The 17039-nt window shown below is 41.0% G+C and overlaps 1 protein-coding gene across 1 annotated transcript in view; it reads left to right on the top strand.

The window, feature by feature from the left end:
• The window catches only part of ABITRAM (actin binding transcription modulator), a 567965-nt gene that overhangs the window by 449907 nt on the left and 101019 nt on the right, over positions 1-17039 (top strand). Inside the window, exon 5 of the mRNA XM_078685751.1 lies at positions 16871-16940. Coding sequence (XP_078541877.1) covers positions 16871-16940 — 70 coding nt within the window. The remainder of the gene's footprint in view (positions 1-16870; positions 16941-17039) is intronic.

The raw sequence follows: 17039 nt of genomic DNA, 5'->3' as shown, positions 1-17039 counted from the left end.
GCTACGCGCCCCCGGGCGCGCTCCAGAGCGCGTAGCGTAAGCGTAACAAGTCATATGACCTTGAAAGAACTCTTTTCATTGGTTCCTAACTTTTTTTTTTTTACAAAGACTGAAATCCCCACCCATTTCCTTCACTTCTTGTTTCACTTTTGTGAGTGCAAGACCTGCTTTTGGCACCTGTGTCATATTTACTTCTATTATCATGGCTGCAAGAGCATCCAGCAGCAGTGATGAGACTGAGGATTTCCTTGATGAGGAGGTTCCTGAACGAATTGTGAAGGAACATTTCATTTGGAAATTTTTCAAAATTCCAGAGGAGGAGAAGAAGGTAAATGCTCCAAAGGTGGAGTGTAAAATATGCCACACCATCTTATCGAGAGGAAATCCCAGAAAAAAATACAGCTTCGGGAACTGGACGATGATACGCCACGTGTCAAGGAAACATCCCCAGAACTATGCACGGGAGAGTGTCAGGGCTCTGGCACGAGAGGCTCCCAGGGATGGTGGCTCTACTTCTACCGGTGGAGCAACACCTTCTGTGCGTCGGCGTGAGCAGGAGATGATACCAAATATTCAGCCTGCTTTTAATCAGGCTATATTAAAATGCCGAAAATGTGACCATCTTCTTTGCTATGGGGAGCAAAGTGTCACACTCATGGTTCAAGCTCTCGAGAACCACAGCTGCCATCCCCAGGCCTAATTTTTTTTTTTTGGCTCCTGTTGAGCTGTTTCCAGTTCCCTGTTTTTGTTTTTGTTAAAAAAAAAAGAAGAAAAACAAAAGTTATTTTCAGAGCTACCTCCAATTCTCATCAAAGAGCTGTGTTCTTAAAAAAATGAAAAAGAACTACCTCCAATGTATTAAAAAATGCTACATTTGTAAAGAAGTCTGTCATTGTTTTTTCTCCAGGGTACGCTCCCCGGTACGCGCACCGGGGCGCGTACCGGGCGATCCCCTCGCGAAAATCGATTTTTTTATTTTATTTTTCTTTTATGCGGCGGGGCCCTTTTAAGACCCCCACATCAAACCTAGGGGGTCAGGGGTGGGTCTACCCTGCCCCCTTTTGGTTATTTCCCCCTTTGTTTTTGCCACCTCTTGTGTCTCGATCCTACCGAGACACAAGATGGCGGCCGCTCCGGTCTGTTTGGAATGTTGACAGACACCCGTGAACCAATCAGCTTTCCGTGCGCAAGTCGCGTGGCGTGCCCGGAGCGCTCCCCGGTGCGCGTACCGGGGCGCGCTTATAGATATATATATTTTTTAAACTCAAATTACTCAAAATCCTCTGGAGCACATATCTTGAGACATAGCAAAGGCACATCGGGCTACCAGTCCCTACAATTTTGCCAAGTTTGGTGAAAATCCATTCAGCCGTTCGAGCTGAAAGTGAGTTTGAACGCCCTATGGAAATTAACATGGGGAAAACACGTTTTGGGACCCCCCTTTTATCTCGGCCACTGCTTGACGGATGCCCCCCAAACTTTCAGGTAAGGAGCGGAGCGCCGCGAGGGAAAGTTTAGGAAAATTTCAGGCAGATTCCTCAACCGGCGCCAAAGTTATTCCCAATAGAATGTTACGATTTCCCTATGGAAAACAATCCTAACTAACTACCTAGGTAATATATATATATATATATATATATATATATATATAATCGTAGACTTCATCTAAAAGCATCCACTCTCAATTTATACAGACTTACGCGGACCCAAGGTTCTTTGTGCAGTCAAAATGTATTTGTTGCCCTGCATCTCTGCCATTACGCGTTTCAGCTCCACCTGGGCCTTGATCACATGATATATAAGTGTGTGTGTATATATATATATATATATATATATATATATATATATATATATATATATATATATATATATATATATATATATATATATATATATATATATATATATATATATATATATATATATATATATATATATATATATATATATATATATATATAGTTCCAAAGAAAGTTTTGGCGCTAAGCTGATCTGGCCCTTTGCAGCGGTGGGCTTCGGACGGGATCGCCAATCCCACAATACTCCAACCTTTCGTCCACAGATAAGAAAGAACGATGTCCAAGCCTACTTGGAGGCTTGGACATCGTTCTTTCTTATCTGTGGACGAAAGGTTGGAATATATATATATATATTCACTGAAAAAACCATAGGTTTCAGCCACGGTATAGTTAGGAATTAGCGGTTAAAAAACCTTAGAAATTCACTGAAAAAACCATAGGTTTCACAGATGTTATAGTTAGCTGGACATTTCACTCATACAAAAGCATTGAAATTCCCCCGTTATAGTTAGTTCAGCTAACTATAACTCGCGCGCCCGCAATGCACTGCTGATGACATCACATATTACATCACTCATGACATAGTCAGTGATATCACTCATGACATCACTGATGACATCATCCAGTGATTGTGTCTCTCTGAAAAATAAATACTTTTATATATGTACATATAAAGGTCAATGGAAAAATAAATGGGTAAATAAGTGTGTAAATGGATTTTTTTTGTAAAAATGATTGCATAACTGACTTATTAAGTGTATCTTAGGGAAAACATGTATTAGCGAGTAATATTTAAATATGTAAATATCTGTATTTGTGTCTCACATTGTCTATAAGTGGCTGCATGGGTTGGTGAGTAGCTACATAAGTGTTATTATGGGTTATTAGTTGGTTTCTTGAGTATCAGTATGAGTGTCTGTTTAGTTCGGTGAGGGATATTACTTAGTGCATAGATGCATGAATGAGTGACTCACTGTTTGTATGTGCTTTGAAGACAACATGTGTGCAGGACTGTATGGTTGGAAGAGTGTGTGTATGGGTGTGTTAGTGAGTGAATGACTGCCTCAATAATATCTTTATGAGTGACTACATATGTGTTAAGCTAGTATATGTGAGTATGTTAAGGATTGATGTATATAAGTGAGTATATGTGAGAGTGAGATTGGAAGAGTTCCCGTATAAATAAGTATGTGTTTCTATAAGTGATTGTTTAAGAGAGTAAGTATGTGTATGTTTCTGTAAAAGTAAGTGTAGTGGTTTGTGTATAGCTGTATATGCAAGTAAAATGATGTTTGATGTTGATAGTTTATTTGCATGTCTGAGTATGTGTGTGAGTAACTATGGATAAGTGGCGGTGTGTAACAGCATGTATAGGTGTATGAGTACATATGATGAGTGATTACATGTATGAGTAACTATATACAAGTGTTGGTGAATGAGTGGATGTGTATGTAGATGGTGGATTTACTGTATAGGCTGTTGTAAGTGGTATTGGTATCTCCATTTTTTTGAAAATTGTAGTTTCTATTTTTGGATGTGTGTATCAATGGTTATATTACGCTGACAGCAGGTCTGCCACTCTGTCACAAGGATGATGTCATCAGTGATGTCATCAGTGATGACATCAGTGATGTCATCAGTGATGTCATGAGTGATGTCACTGACCATGTCATGAGTGATGTAATATGTGACGTCATCAGCAGTGCATTGCGGGCGCGCGAGTTATAGTTTGCTGAACTAACTATAACGGGGGAATTTCAATGGTTTTGTATGAGTGAAATGTCCAGCTAACTATAACATATGTGAAACCTATGTTTTTTTCAGTGACTTTCTAAGGTTTTTTAAATGCTAATTCCTAACTATACCGTGGCTGAAACCTATGGTTTTTTTCAGTGAATTTCAATGGTTTTTTAAATGCTAATTCCTAACTATAACGTGGCTGAAACCTATGTTTTTTTCAGTGAATTTGCACGTTTTTTTAAATGCTAATTCCTAACTATATTGTGTGTGAAACCTATGGGTTTTTCAGTGAATGTGTATATATATATATGCACTGGAAAACTAAACACCCACTTCCCTTGCAAAGAAGTTGAAAGTTTGCATGTCTGCAGCCTTTCTTATTTTTCACCTTATTCATCTTCTGCTCAATCAACACATCATCCACACATACACACACCTACACACACCTACTTGCTGCCTTTCTTGGCTGGGGTAATCAATTATTCTTTTTTAATTCAAATTCAAAGTGCAGGCCCTTTATTCAGCCTTCTTGGTAACTACTACCCATGAATGGCAGTGGGTAATTTGCACACTTGTGTCCTTTCTTGCATCCTTTCTACCGCACACTGTGTGTACTTTGTGCTCTAGCTTGCTTCCTTAGATGTGGTACTCGTTTCTCTTGCTCCTACTGCGGAATCCAACACCTTATCTGTGTAATGAGCTGGAAATCCATAGATCCACTTCACTGACAAGGCAGTGGGGAGTTTGCGTGTCTCCAGCCTTTCTTATTTTTCACCTTTTTCATCTTCCACTCAATCAACACATCATCCACACATACACACAACTACTTTCCTTAGCTGTGATTATCAACTATTCGTCTATTTCATATTCCTATTCAAAGTGCAGGCTTTTATCAAGCCTTTTTATTGTAACAACTACCCCGGCCGAAGGCACAGTGAAATCCACAAACTTGCTCCCTTTATTGGCTGAGGTTATCAATTATTCTTCAATTTCATATTCTGATTCAAACTCAAAACCCTTTATCGAGCCTTTTTGTTGTAACTACTGTTGCAGGGATTCTGCTCCTACACAAAACTGTGCATAAAGACTTAGGACCTCAGTGAATTATGGTGTTCCAAAACCCACCTTAGTACCCAAACCCCCTAACAGACTAACAATCAGTGACTCATTGGTTCTTCATCCTATAGCAAAGACACCAATGACTAGTCAACCTAGAACATGCAACTTAGATTACCTCAAGTAAGGTGGATAACAAGAGCACTCTTTCATTATAGTCTTACACCAGTCCAAAACAAGGAGTAAATAAAGACACGTGCAAGTTTGAAATGTTTATTTCTAACGCCGTAATCTCATGCGCAGTACCTTAGATAATACAATCACCAACTGGATGACGGCGAATTTCCTCCAGCTAAATGCTGGGAAGACGGAAATACTGCTCTTGGGGAAAAACACTGCAGCCTGGGGCGGTAATTGGTGGCCTGACAGCCTAGGCCAACCGCCCAAGCCTAAGGACTGTGTAAAAAATCTGGGAGTCTGGGTCGACTCTGCATTGAAATTTACTCATCATACAAAAAAAGTTGCAGCCATCTGCTTTGGCATCCTGCGCAACCTAAGACCTACGCTGAAGTTCTTCAACTGTCACACCCGCCAGGTTATTGTCCAAGCTATTATCCTCTCTAGGCTGGATTATGCCAGCTCCCTTTTACTGGGCGCTAATCAGGCGGAAGTTGCTAGACTTCAGAGAGTGCAGAATGCTGCCGCCAGAGCGTTGGTAGGCCTTCCCCGCCACTCTTCAGCGGCGGAAGTTCGGAAAAAACTGCACTGGCTCCCGGTGGGAAAAAGGATTCAGTTTAAGGCACTTTGTCTCGCCTTCAAAATCCTTAAAACCGCCTCCCCTCCGATGTTGTGCCCCCTCCTGACTAAGTATATCCCTGGGAGGCGACTGCGTTCAGCAGGACAACAGCTGGTGGTAATTCCCCGTACCAATCTAGCCAGAATGGGCGGTCGTTCCTTCAGCTCGCTCGCCGCCAAGCTCTGAAACAGCCTTCCGGAAAATATTCGTGGCATTCAGGATTTGTTGGCTTTTAGAAAAGCCATCAAAACCCATCTTTTTCAGTAACTGTATCTTTTCTCTTCTGCTATTTCCCTTCTGTTTTTAGTTCTGCTCGCAGCGCCGGGACGCCCCTTTGCTGGGGCAGCCGAGCGCTATATAAGTTCCCAATACAATACAATACAAGAAAACATATTATCAGAAACAAGGTTGTCAGCATTGTTACTATTCCATAAAACACAAAGGGAGAAAGCATCTTATAATGCTAAAGGGAAACAGATTTAAAATATACCTAGATTTCACCATCCCTACCTAGCACGTTAGTTTATAACTACAGAAGGTCTCATAGGATAACATGTGCGGACCCATACCTCTGGTACTCGGCAGTAGTGGATCAAAATGAGTTCTGCACAAACTGTCAAGATATGAATGTTCACCAACTGTGTGTAATCATGCCTGCACAGTGCATTATTAAACGCGCCAGTATCAGAGGTGGCCACAACTGCATATGTGTTATGGCTCGAACGTGCGAGGATCATTCCGAATAGCAGACACAGTGTCCACGATAACCTTGATGTTCCATGCTCTCACTATACACACTAAAGTAGCGAGGCAGTCTACCAATGTAGCATAACAAATTATTCTCATGTGAAGCAAAATACTCAGCCTTCTCTAAACAATATCGAAAGTGCGTGTCGTGTGCAAAGCAGAGCAGGAAAGCAAAAATGGCGTTTAAGCTTCTAATAAACCCATGCTAACTTAACAGGGTGTGAGTGCAAGGCTCAGCCCCACGGCACCCTTCCTTGATCGAAGCACGTGATATAAACGTGGGTGAATTACGAACGCAGAGTCCAAGCCTGAAAAGCAGAGTCAAGTTCAAATTTGCAAAAAAATGTATTCGCTCTTTCATAGAAAGCAGTAACTAAATAATAAAGAATAGGTAGAAAAATCAAAGACTCTTATTCCAGCAGCGTATAAGCACAGTATGTAGCAACAGCCTCCAAGAGGAAGTCATTGTTCTCATCTAAAAAAAATTCAGCCATCCATTTCAATAGTGGGAATGAACATACATGTTCCTCAATGACCGGAGCCTCTATCACCATCGGAGGAAAACTCGGGTCATCTTCAATGTAACTGCATGCCAAGAAGTCGTGCGCCGCTGGAAAAACATTCCAACGTCCCATTATTCCATGTATCGCTGCTAAGGCCATAATCCCACCGCCAGAACAGAGCAAGTCATGAACCACTAAGGGGCTCATCAGCTGGTCATAATCCGCGTTGGGAGACACCGTACTGCAGAGACACAAATCCAGGGCCCAGTCGAAATCGCAGCTCAGGCAATGGAAGACCGGTTGAACGCATGTGAAAAAGGAAAATCGTAACGATAATCCATAAGCTGCACTCAATGTGGCCAGAGGCAGCGCTCCGTAATAACTAAGCATTCGGTTGTGGACCAGCAACAGCCGAGAAATATTGCCGTGTGCTGCAGGATGTGCATCCATATTTAAGTAAACAAATTAATAAAAGCACACCGGCAACTAATGCGAGTATTAAGGGGAATCCACCAAAGATGCTGGAAAAAATCGAATGGAAAAATGCCAAGAAGACACCAAATATAGTTTGAAAAGAAGTCACAAGGCCACTGCTTATAACTTTAAAAAAGTAAGGTAACTCCATAGTCAAGGACGCATTAAAGATAGTCTGAATTAACTCCCCAAAATGCAGGGGCACGTCTGTATTTAATAAAGCATGCACTTCTGTGCGGGTGTTTGCTACATGAAGGACAAATGTTTCTCTAGCAGATGTAAGAGCAACCTCTTTTTGAGACAATAGTGCTCTTAAATGACTCATTTGGTTGACTCTGCTTTCAAGGTCGGAATCGACGGACAGATAGAAACATCCAGCTTCCCATGCAGAGGAGTAAACACAACTTTTTTTATAGCAAACCACACTCTCAGTTACCGTAATCATGTAAGCGATGCCTGCTAACATCGCACAACAATCTGCATTATTTCAAAGAAAATAATTCCCGTTTGCCAGTAAACTCAACGTTGTTATGATAGCACGTGTCGGAGTGCCTTTCAAAACTCAGGCCAAATTAGGCGCATCTTGATTACAAGAGCCATGCGATTGTATGTGTCTACAAATTAAGGAGTGATCTGGGGCTATTGTGCAATCCTCGCCATTCAGATAAACTTCTTTTCCCTCCCTCAGGCACCTATATGTAAATGGTAATAACCAAGCTTCATGGAGGTAAGCGCTGCCTAAAGATGCATATCTGCCTATAGCATAGTATTTCATGCAAACCTCAAACTTAAACAGGCTAAAAGGTAACATTATGATACCGTGGATAAGCCACACAGCTGAATCGGATCTCCAATGAGTGACCACTTGTAACCATTCTCATAGCGTGCCCTGTGCTCCGATTTGACAGTGAGTGTGATTGCACCATAGTTTGTACTGCTAATCATTCTCAGCATACGCTACGAATATCCTTTCACGTTACGCGTCGAATCAGAGCTTCCGTGTGACGTCATGTACGGCGCCCCGTACGCGAAAGACGCAAATGTTTTTAATTATTTAAAAACATATATTTATGTATTTAATGAACATACTAACATACATTATATAGGTAGTTATTAAAATAGTTTTTTTTAAACTTTGAACAATCGTATATTACTTGTAAAAGCAATTACACAAATCACGGAGGAACGTCATGCGTACTCGCATCGTAAGAGCACTGTAAGCACAGCGTAACCGTACGCAAAGCCATGTGACTTTAAAAGAAGAGATTTGATTGGTTCATAACACTTCCTATTACAACTGTTGATAGTTCCGTCCCATTTTAATCACTCTACTTTGACTTTCTAAGAAGAAGCATCTCATCTGAGAATCTTGTCTAATAGAAGGAAGATTACCATAATAACAGCAATAGACTCATCTTCCAGCCATTCTTCAGAGGAATATTTAATTCCTGAAGAACCTCCAAAGCAGAGGAAAGAAGCTCTAATTTGGCAGTTTTTTACTTTTCCCCGAAGGGCAAAAAAAGGTTAATGCTCCAAAAGTAACCTGTAAAATTTGCCAAACAACTCTTTCAAGGGGTGATCCATCTTAAAAATACTCCTTTGGCACAGCAAATATGGAGCGACACTTGAAGAACTTGCACCCCAACAACTTTGCTCGAGCTTGCAACACGGAGGTTGTGAGACAACCCACCTGCTACTGCACCAAGCACATCAACTGCTTAGAAGCATTTTCAGCAAGCAAGCCCCCTATTTTAGAAAAAAATTGCCCCGGAGATTTGGCCAACACTTCCTGGTTTGGAGTGTTGACAGACAGTTGACATCCAATCAGCATGCAGCTCGTGCTCGTAATTGTACAGATTTCCCTACGCGTGCAGTACTTTGTCTCTAGATGTCACTTTGATTTTACTTTTGATTTTCTCAGGAACTACTGAACGGATTTACACCATTTAACAAAAAGCACAATCTGCGAACCGAACTCTACCTCTCTGCCAAATTTAGTGTAATTCCGTTCAGCCGTTCGTGCTGTAGCCCTGGCTAAAGGTCCCTATGGAAAATTGCATGGGGAAAACACGTTTTGGGACCCCCTTATTTCTTGGCCCCCACTTAACGAATCACTCCCAAACTTTCAGGGAAGGAGCGGAACGGAGCAGGCCATTTTCTTGGAGAAATTCGCGAAGATTCGTCCTCCAGCGCCAAAGTTATTCCAAATAGAATGTTGTGGATTTCCTATAGAAAGTAGGTCCTAACTATAACTACCTACTGGCGACCGCCAGTAGGATATATATATATATATATAAAAGTAAGAACTGAAAAGAAGGGACTTGTCGGGGCATTCATCAACGTTTGCAATGAATGACGGACCTTGCAGTCCGGAAATGTTTTCAACTGAACCGAAGGATGACATACAAACACTGACGAAATATTTGCATTGTTGTCATAAAAATGGTTAAGAAAGGTTGCCAAATATCCGGAGGTTTGTGACATTTGCAACGTGAAAAGTGAAGTTAGTCAAACAATCTGCTTTGAACTCGATCTGCAAGTCCCTCTTCGCTCTTTGACAAATGAAATGCATTTAAGCCTTGCTCACCTGTTCTCCCAGGATGCATATGATTAAGACCTGTTGAGGTCGAAACCGGTAATGCTGTTTTCCTGCTGAATAAAAGCGGTTCCTGCGATATCCATCTGGTGGTCTTGATTTCTGCGCTGCAAATGCCATGAAATAATTTTGCTACATACAGGCGGTGACGTCGCCAACAAGCCCCGACCTGCCAGGCTGGGTTTCCCCTTGTCGAAAAAATTCTGCTGGTTATGGACACATTCATAAGGGAGACCCGCCGGCTGCACACGGAATGGGAAGGATGGATTGTGCCGAGTGAGCACCACCGGAGTATACAGGAGGCGCTGCCACTGATCTTTGGGAGGTCTGCGGGCCCGTGATATCTCGCCATTCCAGTGTGGAGTCAAGGTTTGTAGGAGACTGTACTCCTACACAGTCGGACCCAGGGAGCCTACAATCGCCAGGACGCCAAACTGTTTATCCGAACAGTGGGCAATGGGAAGAGCAGTGCGCGCAAGGTTAATCTGAAGTTAAACTTAAAAAAAACAAAGTAAGAACTGAAAAGAAGGGACTTGTCGGGGCATTCATCAACGTTTGCAATGAATGACGGACCTTGCAGTCCGGAAATGTTTTCAACTGAACCGAAGGATGACATACAAACACTGACGAAATATTTGCATTGTTGCCATAAAAATGGTTAAGAAAGGTTGCCAAATATCCGGAGGTTTGTGACATTTGCAACGTGAAAAGTGAAGTTAGTCGAACAATCTGCTTTGAACTCGATCTGCAAGTCCCTCTTCGCTCTTTGACAAATGAAATGCATTTAAGCCCTGCTCACCTGTTCTCCCAGGATGCATATGGTTAAGACCTGTTGAGGTCGAAACCGGTAATGCTGTTTTCCTGCTGAATAAAAGCGGTTCCTGCGATATCCGTCTGGTGGTCTTGATTTCTGCGGTGCAAATGCCATGAAATAATTTATATATATATATATATATATATATATATATATATATATATATATATATATATATATATATATATATTCACTGAAAAAACCATAGGTTATAGACCATATATAGTTAGGAATTAGCATTTACAAAACCTTGAAAATTCACTGAAAAAACCATAGGTTATAGACCATATATAGTTAGGAATTAGCATTTAAAAAACCTTATTTTACTCACACAAAACCATTGAAATTCCATATATAGTTAGTTGTACTAACTATATATCGCGCACCCGCAATCCACTGCTGATGATGTCACATATTACATCATTCATGACATGGTCAGTGACATCACTGATGACATCTCAAATGACATCACTGATGACATCACTGATGACAACATCCAGTGACTGTATGTTTCTGTAAAGCTAAAATATGTCTTATATATTGAAGAATGAGTGGATGTATAAGTGTCTGGATGATGTATTTAGTAGGTGCATGACTGACTGTATAAGTGAGTGATTAAATGTGTCTCACTGAGTGCATGGGTTAGTGACTAAACTGTTTTAAATTGTGCACCATTGTGTCTGTTGTTTTGTAATCTGATGCAATTGTTGATCATTAGCTATATGACTAACTATATGGGTTATTGATTAGTTGGCCAAGTATTTGTATGGGAGACTGAGTGTGTGTGTGGGTGTCTGGGAGGTGTATGACTCTGTGCATAGATGTGTGAGCAGTTGATTCACTAGATGTATGGGTTCAAAAGTGCATGTGGAAACAGCTGTATGGGCGGTTTACTGTGTGCATGAGTGTATTGGTGAGTGAATGGATATCTCAGTGCTACATGTCAAAGTAAGTACATATGTAAAACACAGTACATGTGGTAGTTGACATATATAAATAACTGTGCATAAGAGCCAGTGAATGTGTGAGTGGCTGTATGGATTATTGTGAACTTGTATCAGGGATTGTATAACAGAGTAAATATGTGTTATTATATGTTTCAATAAGTAAGGTGTGTTTAACTATATAGTTGAGGAAATGGAGGTGTGATTGATTCTTTGCAAGACTGATTAGGTGTGTGAGTAACTCCATGGATGAGTGACAGTCTGTGAGTGTCTGTTTACACTGAGTGTATCTAAGGTTATATTAGAGTCTGAAGAGGTTCATCGTATCATCACATGAATGATGTCATGAGTAAAGTCAAATGAGATGTCATCAGTGATGTCATCAGTGATGTCATTTGAGATGTCATCAGTGATGTCATCAGTGATGTCACTGACCATGTCATGAATGATGTAATATGTGACATCATCAGCAGTGGATTGCGGGTGCGCGATATATAGTTAGTACAACTAACTATATATGGAATTTCAATGGTTTTGTGTGAGTAAAATAAGGTTTTTTAAATGCTAATTCCTAACTATATATGGTCTATAACCTATGGTTTTTTCAGTGAATTTTCAAGGTTTTGTAAATGCTAATTCCTAACTATATATGGTCTATAACCTATGGTTTTTTCAGTGAATTTCATAGGTTTTTTAATGGCAAATCTTTATAAAAATAATACATTTTAAATCGAATTTTATATTTTATAATTTTTTTATTTTTTTGTTATATTATTTTTGGTGCGCTCCCGGGGCGCGGACAGGTGAACGCACGGGTAAGCGCAATCTTGCGGCGCGCCCCAGGGCGCGTACTGATGCGCGTCCCGGAAGCGCTATTGCCGCGAACGAAAACAACATCGTGTCGCGTAGCCGCGAGATGCGTCTTATGACGCACCGCGTAAGCGCACCCGGAAGCGCATACGATCGCGCAACGTAAGCGCCCCGATGCGCTTACGATACACGCCCGGGACGCGCCCCGGGGCGCGTAGCGTAAGCGCGTCAAACCATGTGACTTTAAAATAACACTTTTCATTGGTTCAGAACTTTTTTATTTCCAAATTGTGTGAAACCCACCCATTTCTCTCACTATTGCTTTGTACTTGGAGAGAGCAAGAGCTGTTCTATCTACTCTATCTCCTACTTTTCTGATCTCCAGCAATGGCTGCAAGAGAGTCATCCAGCAGTGATTCAGATGGATTTTTAGATGAGGACCCTCCTCAGCAAAAGAAAAAAACCCATTTCATCTGGAAATTTTACGACATCCCTGAAGGACAGAAAAAAGTCAACGCTCCCAAAGTAACCTGCAAAATATGTGGGAGTAGTTTATCCAGAGGCAATCCTCTGAAAAAATATAGTTTTGGGAATGCTAATTTGATCAGGCATGTGAAAAGAAGACACCCTAACAACTTTGCCAGGGAGAGTGTCAGAGAGCTGGCACGGAATGTACCAACAGATGGCGGCAGCACCTCCACTGGTGGAGCAACACCTTCGGGACCACCCCGTGGAAGAATGGTCCCTAACATTCAGCCGGTGTTTGCAGGCATCAAATTTTTGTGCACGGAGTGTGACGAACTGCTCTGCTATGGGGAGCAGAGTGTTGAACTCATTGCCCTAAAGAAACAGCAACACCGCTGCTCTTCCAGTCCCTAAATTTTCAAATTTTTTTGCTCCTGTTGAGCAGTTTTGGAATCCTTGTTTTTGTTTTTCCCTTGACAAAAATCCAAAAAAAATATAAAATTGTTTTAAAAAGTCTAAAAAAAATATAAAACAACAAAAACAAAAAAAAATATATAAAACAACAAAATCAAAAAAAAAGTTCTTTTCAGAACTACCTCCAATTTATAAAAAGAAGCTTTTTTTTTAAAAAAAAAAGTCTGTCATGTTTTATCTCCATGGTACGCTCCCCAGTACGCTCCCCGGTACGCGTACCGGGCGCTCCCCCCCGCGAAAATCGAATTTTTTTTAATTTTTTTTTCACCCGCGGGAGCCTTTTATGGCCCCCACATCAAAAGTAGGGGGTCAGGGGGGTGTACCCTGCCCCCTTTTGCTCATTTCCCCCCTTTGATTTTTGCCACCTCTTGTGTCTCAATCCTACCGAGACACAAGATGGCGGCCGCTGAGGACTGTTTCGAATGTTTACAGACACCCGAGAACCAATCAGCTTGCCGTGCGCAAAGTCGCGTGGCGCGCCCGAAGCGCTCCCCGGTACGCGTACCGGGCGCGGCTCTAGATATATATCTTTTTTTTAACCTAATTTACTCAAAATTCACAGGACCACATATCTTGAGACCTAGCAAAGGCACATCGGGCAAACAATATCTACAATTTTGCCAAGTTTCGTGGAAATCCATTCAGCCGTTCGAGCTAAAAGTGAGGCCAACCGCCCTATGGAAAATTGCATTGTAAAAACTCGTTTTGGGACCCCCCTTTTTTCTCGGCCCCCCCTTGACGACCCCCCCCAAATTTTCAGGGGCTGCTCAGAAACAAAATGTTCCATTTTCCTGAAAATTTCAGCCAATTCCGTCCACAAACGCCAAAGTTATTAGACATAGAATTTTCAAAAATCCCATAGGAAAAAAATCCTAACTATATATACCTACTGGCTATCGCCAGTAGGTAATATATATATATATATATAATTTCTCGGATTCCTCTCATCTCCTCGTTTACGACGGAAGTCACGGCACCACAATAGTAAGTTCAGATTAATTTATTTATTTTATCATAACACCATGTGCAAAAGTGCAAAAGAAGGCCGGCCTACACGTTTCAACTACATTTAGTCTTCAACTGGACCATGATGTATATATATACACACATAATGTGCATGACAGCCATAGACGTGATCTCTACTTCAGTGGAAACAATGAGCGTCATTGCTATGCTTTAGAGTCTGCTGACACTGGCGGTCCTCGTAGGTTAGCACCTGCAGCATGTGCTTCACTTGTTCAAGCAGGACAGGAATTTTTATTTTCCTTCCTGAATGTCTCTAGACTGGTCTAAATATTCTCGTTTAGGTGATATTCCAAGTCCGCATCCTAAAAGTCTTTCTGCTGTCAGTGTTTTTAAGACTTGCATTTGTGTTGATTTGTTGGTGTTCTGTGTATCATCTAAAATGTCATTGTTATTTGGAGCAGCCATGCTACATCATAACTAACTATGCTCTAAACAGGCACACAAGCGCCAACCTCTTCAAAAAAGGTTTTGAATTTACGTGCACCAGGTGCTGTGCAATCCCAGGCTCAGTGCTGTACATGTTTAAAATGTTGAGGATTGCCAGTGACTGCTGACGTCAATTTGATTAGGTAGGCCACGAGTCCTAGCTGAGGTGCCACAAGTGCAGATACTTAGCAGAAGGGAGTAGAGAGCTGTGTCTCTTCGGTAATCCGAATTCATGGATTTTCACTGAAGTGAGAAAGTGCCTGATTTTACTATGTTGGGGTTGGTTTAAAAAAAAAAAAAAGGATCTGAGTCATGCTTCTGCATACACCCTGGTCCAAGTTTCCAAGTAATGGTTGTTCGGTTTCGTGCAGGTAAAGTATCTCCGTTTGTTCTTGCAGGTGTTGTATCTTTGCTATCCAGCTCGAAGTTGTGATAAGATCCTAAGGACGCAAGTCTAGGGTGGAACAGATGCACACGGAAATGAGCCTTTGGGCAAAGGGGAAGATATTAGCTTTTTGACTGTGTAGTCTCAACGGGATCCACTGGAGTGGAGAAGGATCCTGATGCTCCTATGAAATTCTAGTAGAGTAAGGTGTATGGGATAAGAGTGAATGTGTCAAATTCGACATGGTAAAGTGCCTCTTGTCTTTCTAATATCGCATTGATAATTTTTATGCAATTTAAATCAAAATTGTTTATTACGGTTCACTGTTCATGAAATGTGGATACATCTCTTTTACTTTAGAGAGCATATGTGGATATTTTTGCATAAGTCTTGTGTTTGAAGGCGTTATTATATAAAAAACAGGAAGGTAAATCAAGAAAGGAAGTATATTCTCATGTTTTGTTTATAACTGCTATGTTAAACTTCAGTCTAAGAAGGGCGTATCCAGTAGAGATATTTGGGCTGTCCCTAGACTATGTAGTTTAAGTCCTTTAAATCAGCAGTTCTTATCCTGTGGTCAGGGGATTCCAGGGAGTCTGCAGCGCATACACATGGGGTCCACAACTGCTTAGAAATTAAATAATATTAACAGATTAATACAGTGTATAAAAATAAAGAAGCAAAATTGAAAATTTGAATAACTAAATGTGAAGCAGTTTGAAATTGGAGGCTAAAAATTAAGTTGGTGTTCTCACATTGATTTGTGGGAGACATGCAAATGCATTAAACAGAAATGCTATTGACGTTAGGCGGCTTCAGTTGAATTTAGAAAAGCCCCAACTTTATTTATATTCCGTTGTGAAGTAAATGAAATATTTAATCATTTGTGTATTTGTTTGATAAAAGTTTTTTCTGTATTTTTGTGTTTTGTGGTTCAAATGATCGAAATTGTTTAGCTGGGGTCCCTGGCTTCCCTTAATGACCTAGTGGGGGTCTCCGGATTCCAGTGATGATTAAGTGGGGGTCCACAGAAGTTAAAAGTTTAAGAACCAATGCTTTAGTTCGTTGCACGTTAATGCATTTCATGTGGCTTGCCTGAAAATCTGCCATGTGTCCTTACTGGTCCTATGTTAGACACTTCTGGTTTCTAGCCTTATGTTCTTGACTTTGATTAAAATGTATCTTTTTGAAGAAGGCAGTGTGACTGTATCAAACGACTTATCGGGACAAAGTAAACAAACAACCTTGTTGTTTGTTTACTGTACATTATTACGTTATTGCAACTGATGTAATTTGTAGCACAATGTTCCTCTGTTATAGCGCTCTGATACCTACAGGTCTAGCCAGCCCTTTATAATCATTTTGATGTACCTTCTAATGCAACATTACCCTAGTTATACGCTCTGATTCCTCTGGGTCTAGATAGCGCTATATAACCGTCGCAAATCAAATAAACTAAAAACTGTTTTTTCCGGAACTCTGAGACCAGAGCAACATGGCTGATGACCGTTGGAGCTGCTTGACAGCTAATGAGGAGATTGGCCCTGGTTTCCCCATTGACCATCACCTACCCAGCCGGACATTGGGCATAGTTCCTCCTAGTCTCCCCGCTATTACTCCTTCCTCCCCTCCCTCCTACGAATTATTGATACATTGTTTATGTTCACTGTACTGTACTATGCTATTGTATCTGATGTTACTTGTAATGCAACAATCCTAAATGTAAAGCGCTCTGATACCCTCTTGGGTCATGTGCGCTCTATATACAAATTTATAAATGAATAAAATTGACTTTATTCTCTTTTTTTTTTGCAGCTGTATTAGAGGTCGATTATTAGAAGTTAATGAGAATATCTTGCGCAGTCCAGCTCTTTTGCAGGAGAAGGTAGGCAGCTACGTGATTATTTGCCACAGTGATATTAGTGGAAGGACAGACATTGAGATCTGATGGTGTGCGGTCACTCTCAATTAGTTAAATAATCTG

The sequence above is a fragment of the Lissotriton helveticus genome, chromosome 4_1 (genome assembly GCF_964261635.1).
Source record: "Lissotriton helveticus chromosome 4_1, aLisHel1.1, whole genome shotgun sequence".
Taxonomy (NCBI): domain Eukaryota; kingdom Metazoa; phylum Chordata; class Amphibia; order Caudata; family Salamandridae; genus Lissotriton; species Lissotriton helveticus.
Note: the sequence above shows the minus strand (reverse complement) of the source record. Positions and strands in the feature narration are given on the sequence as shown.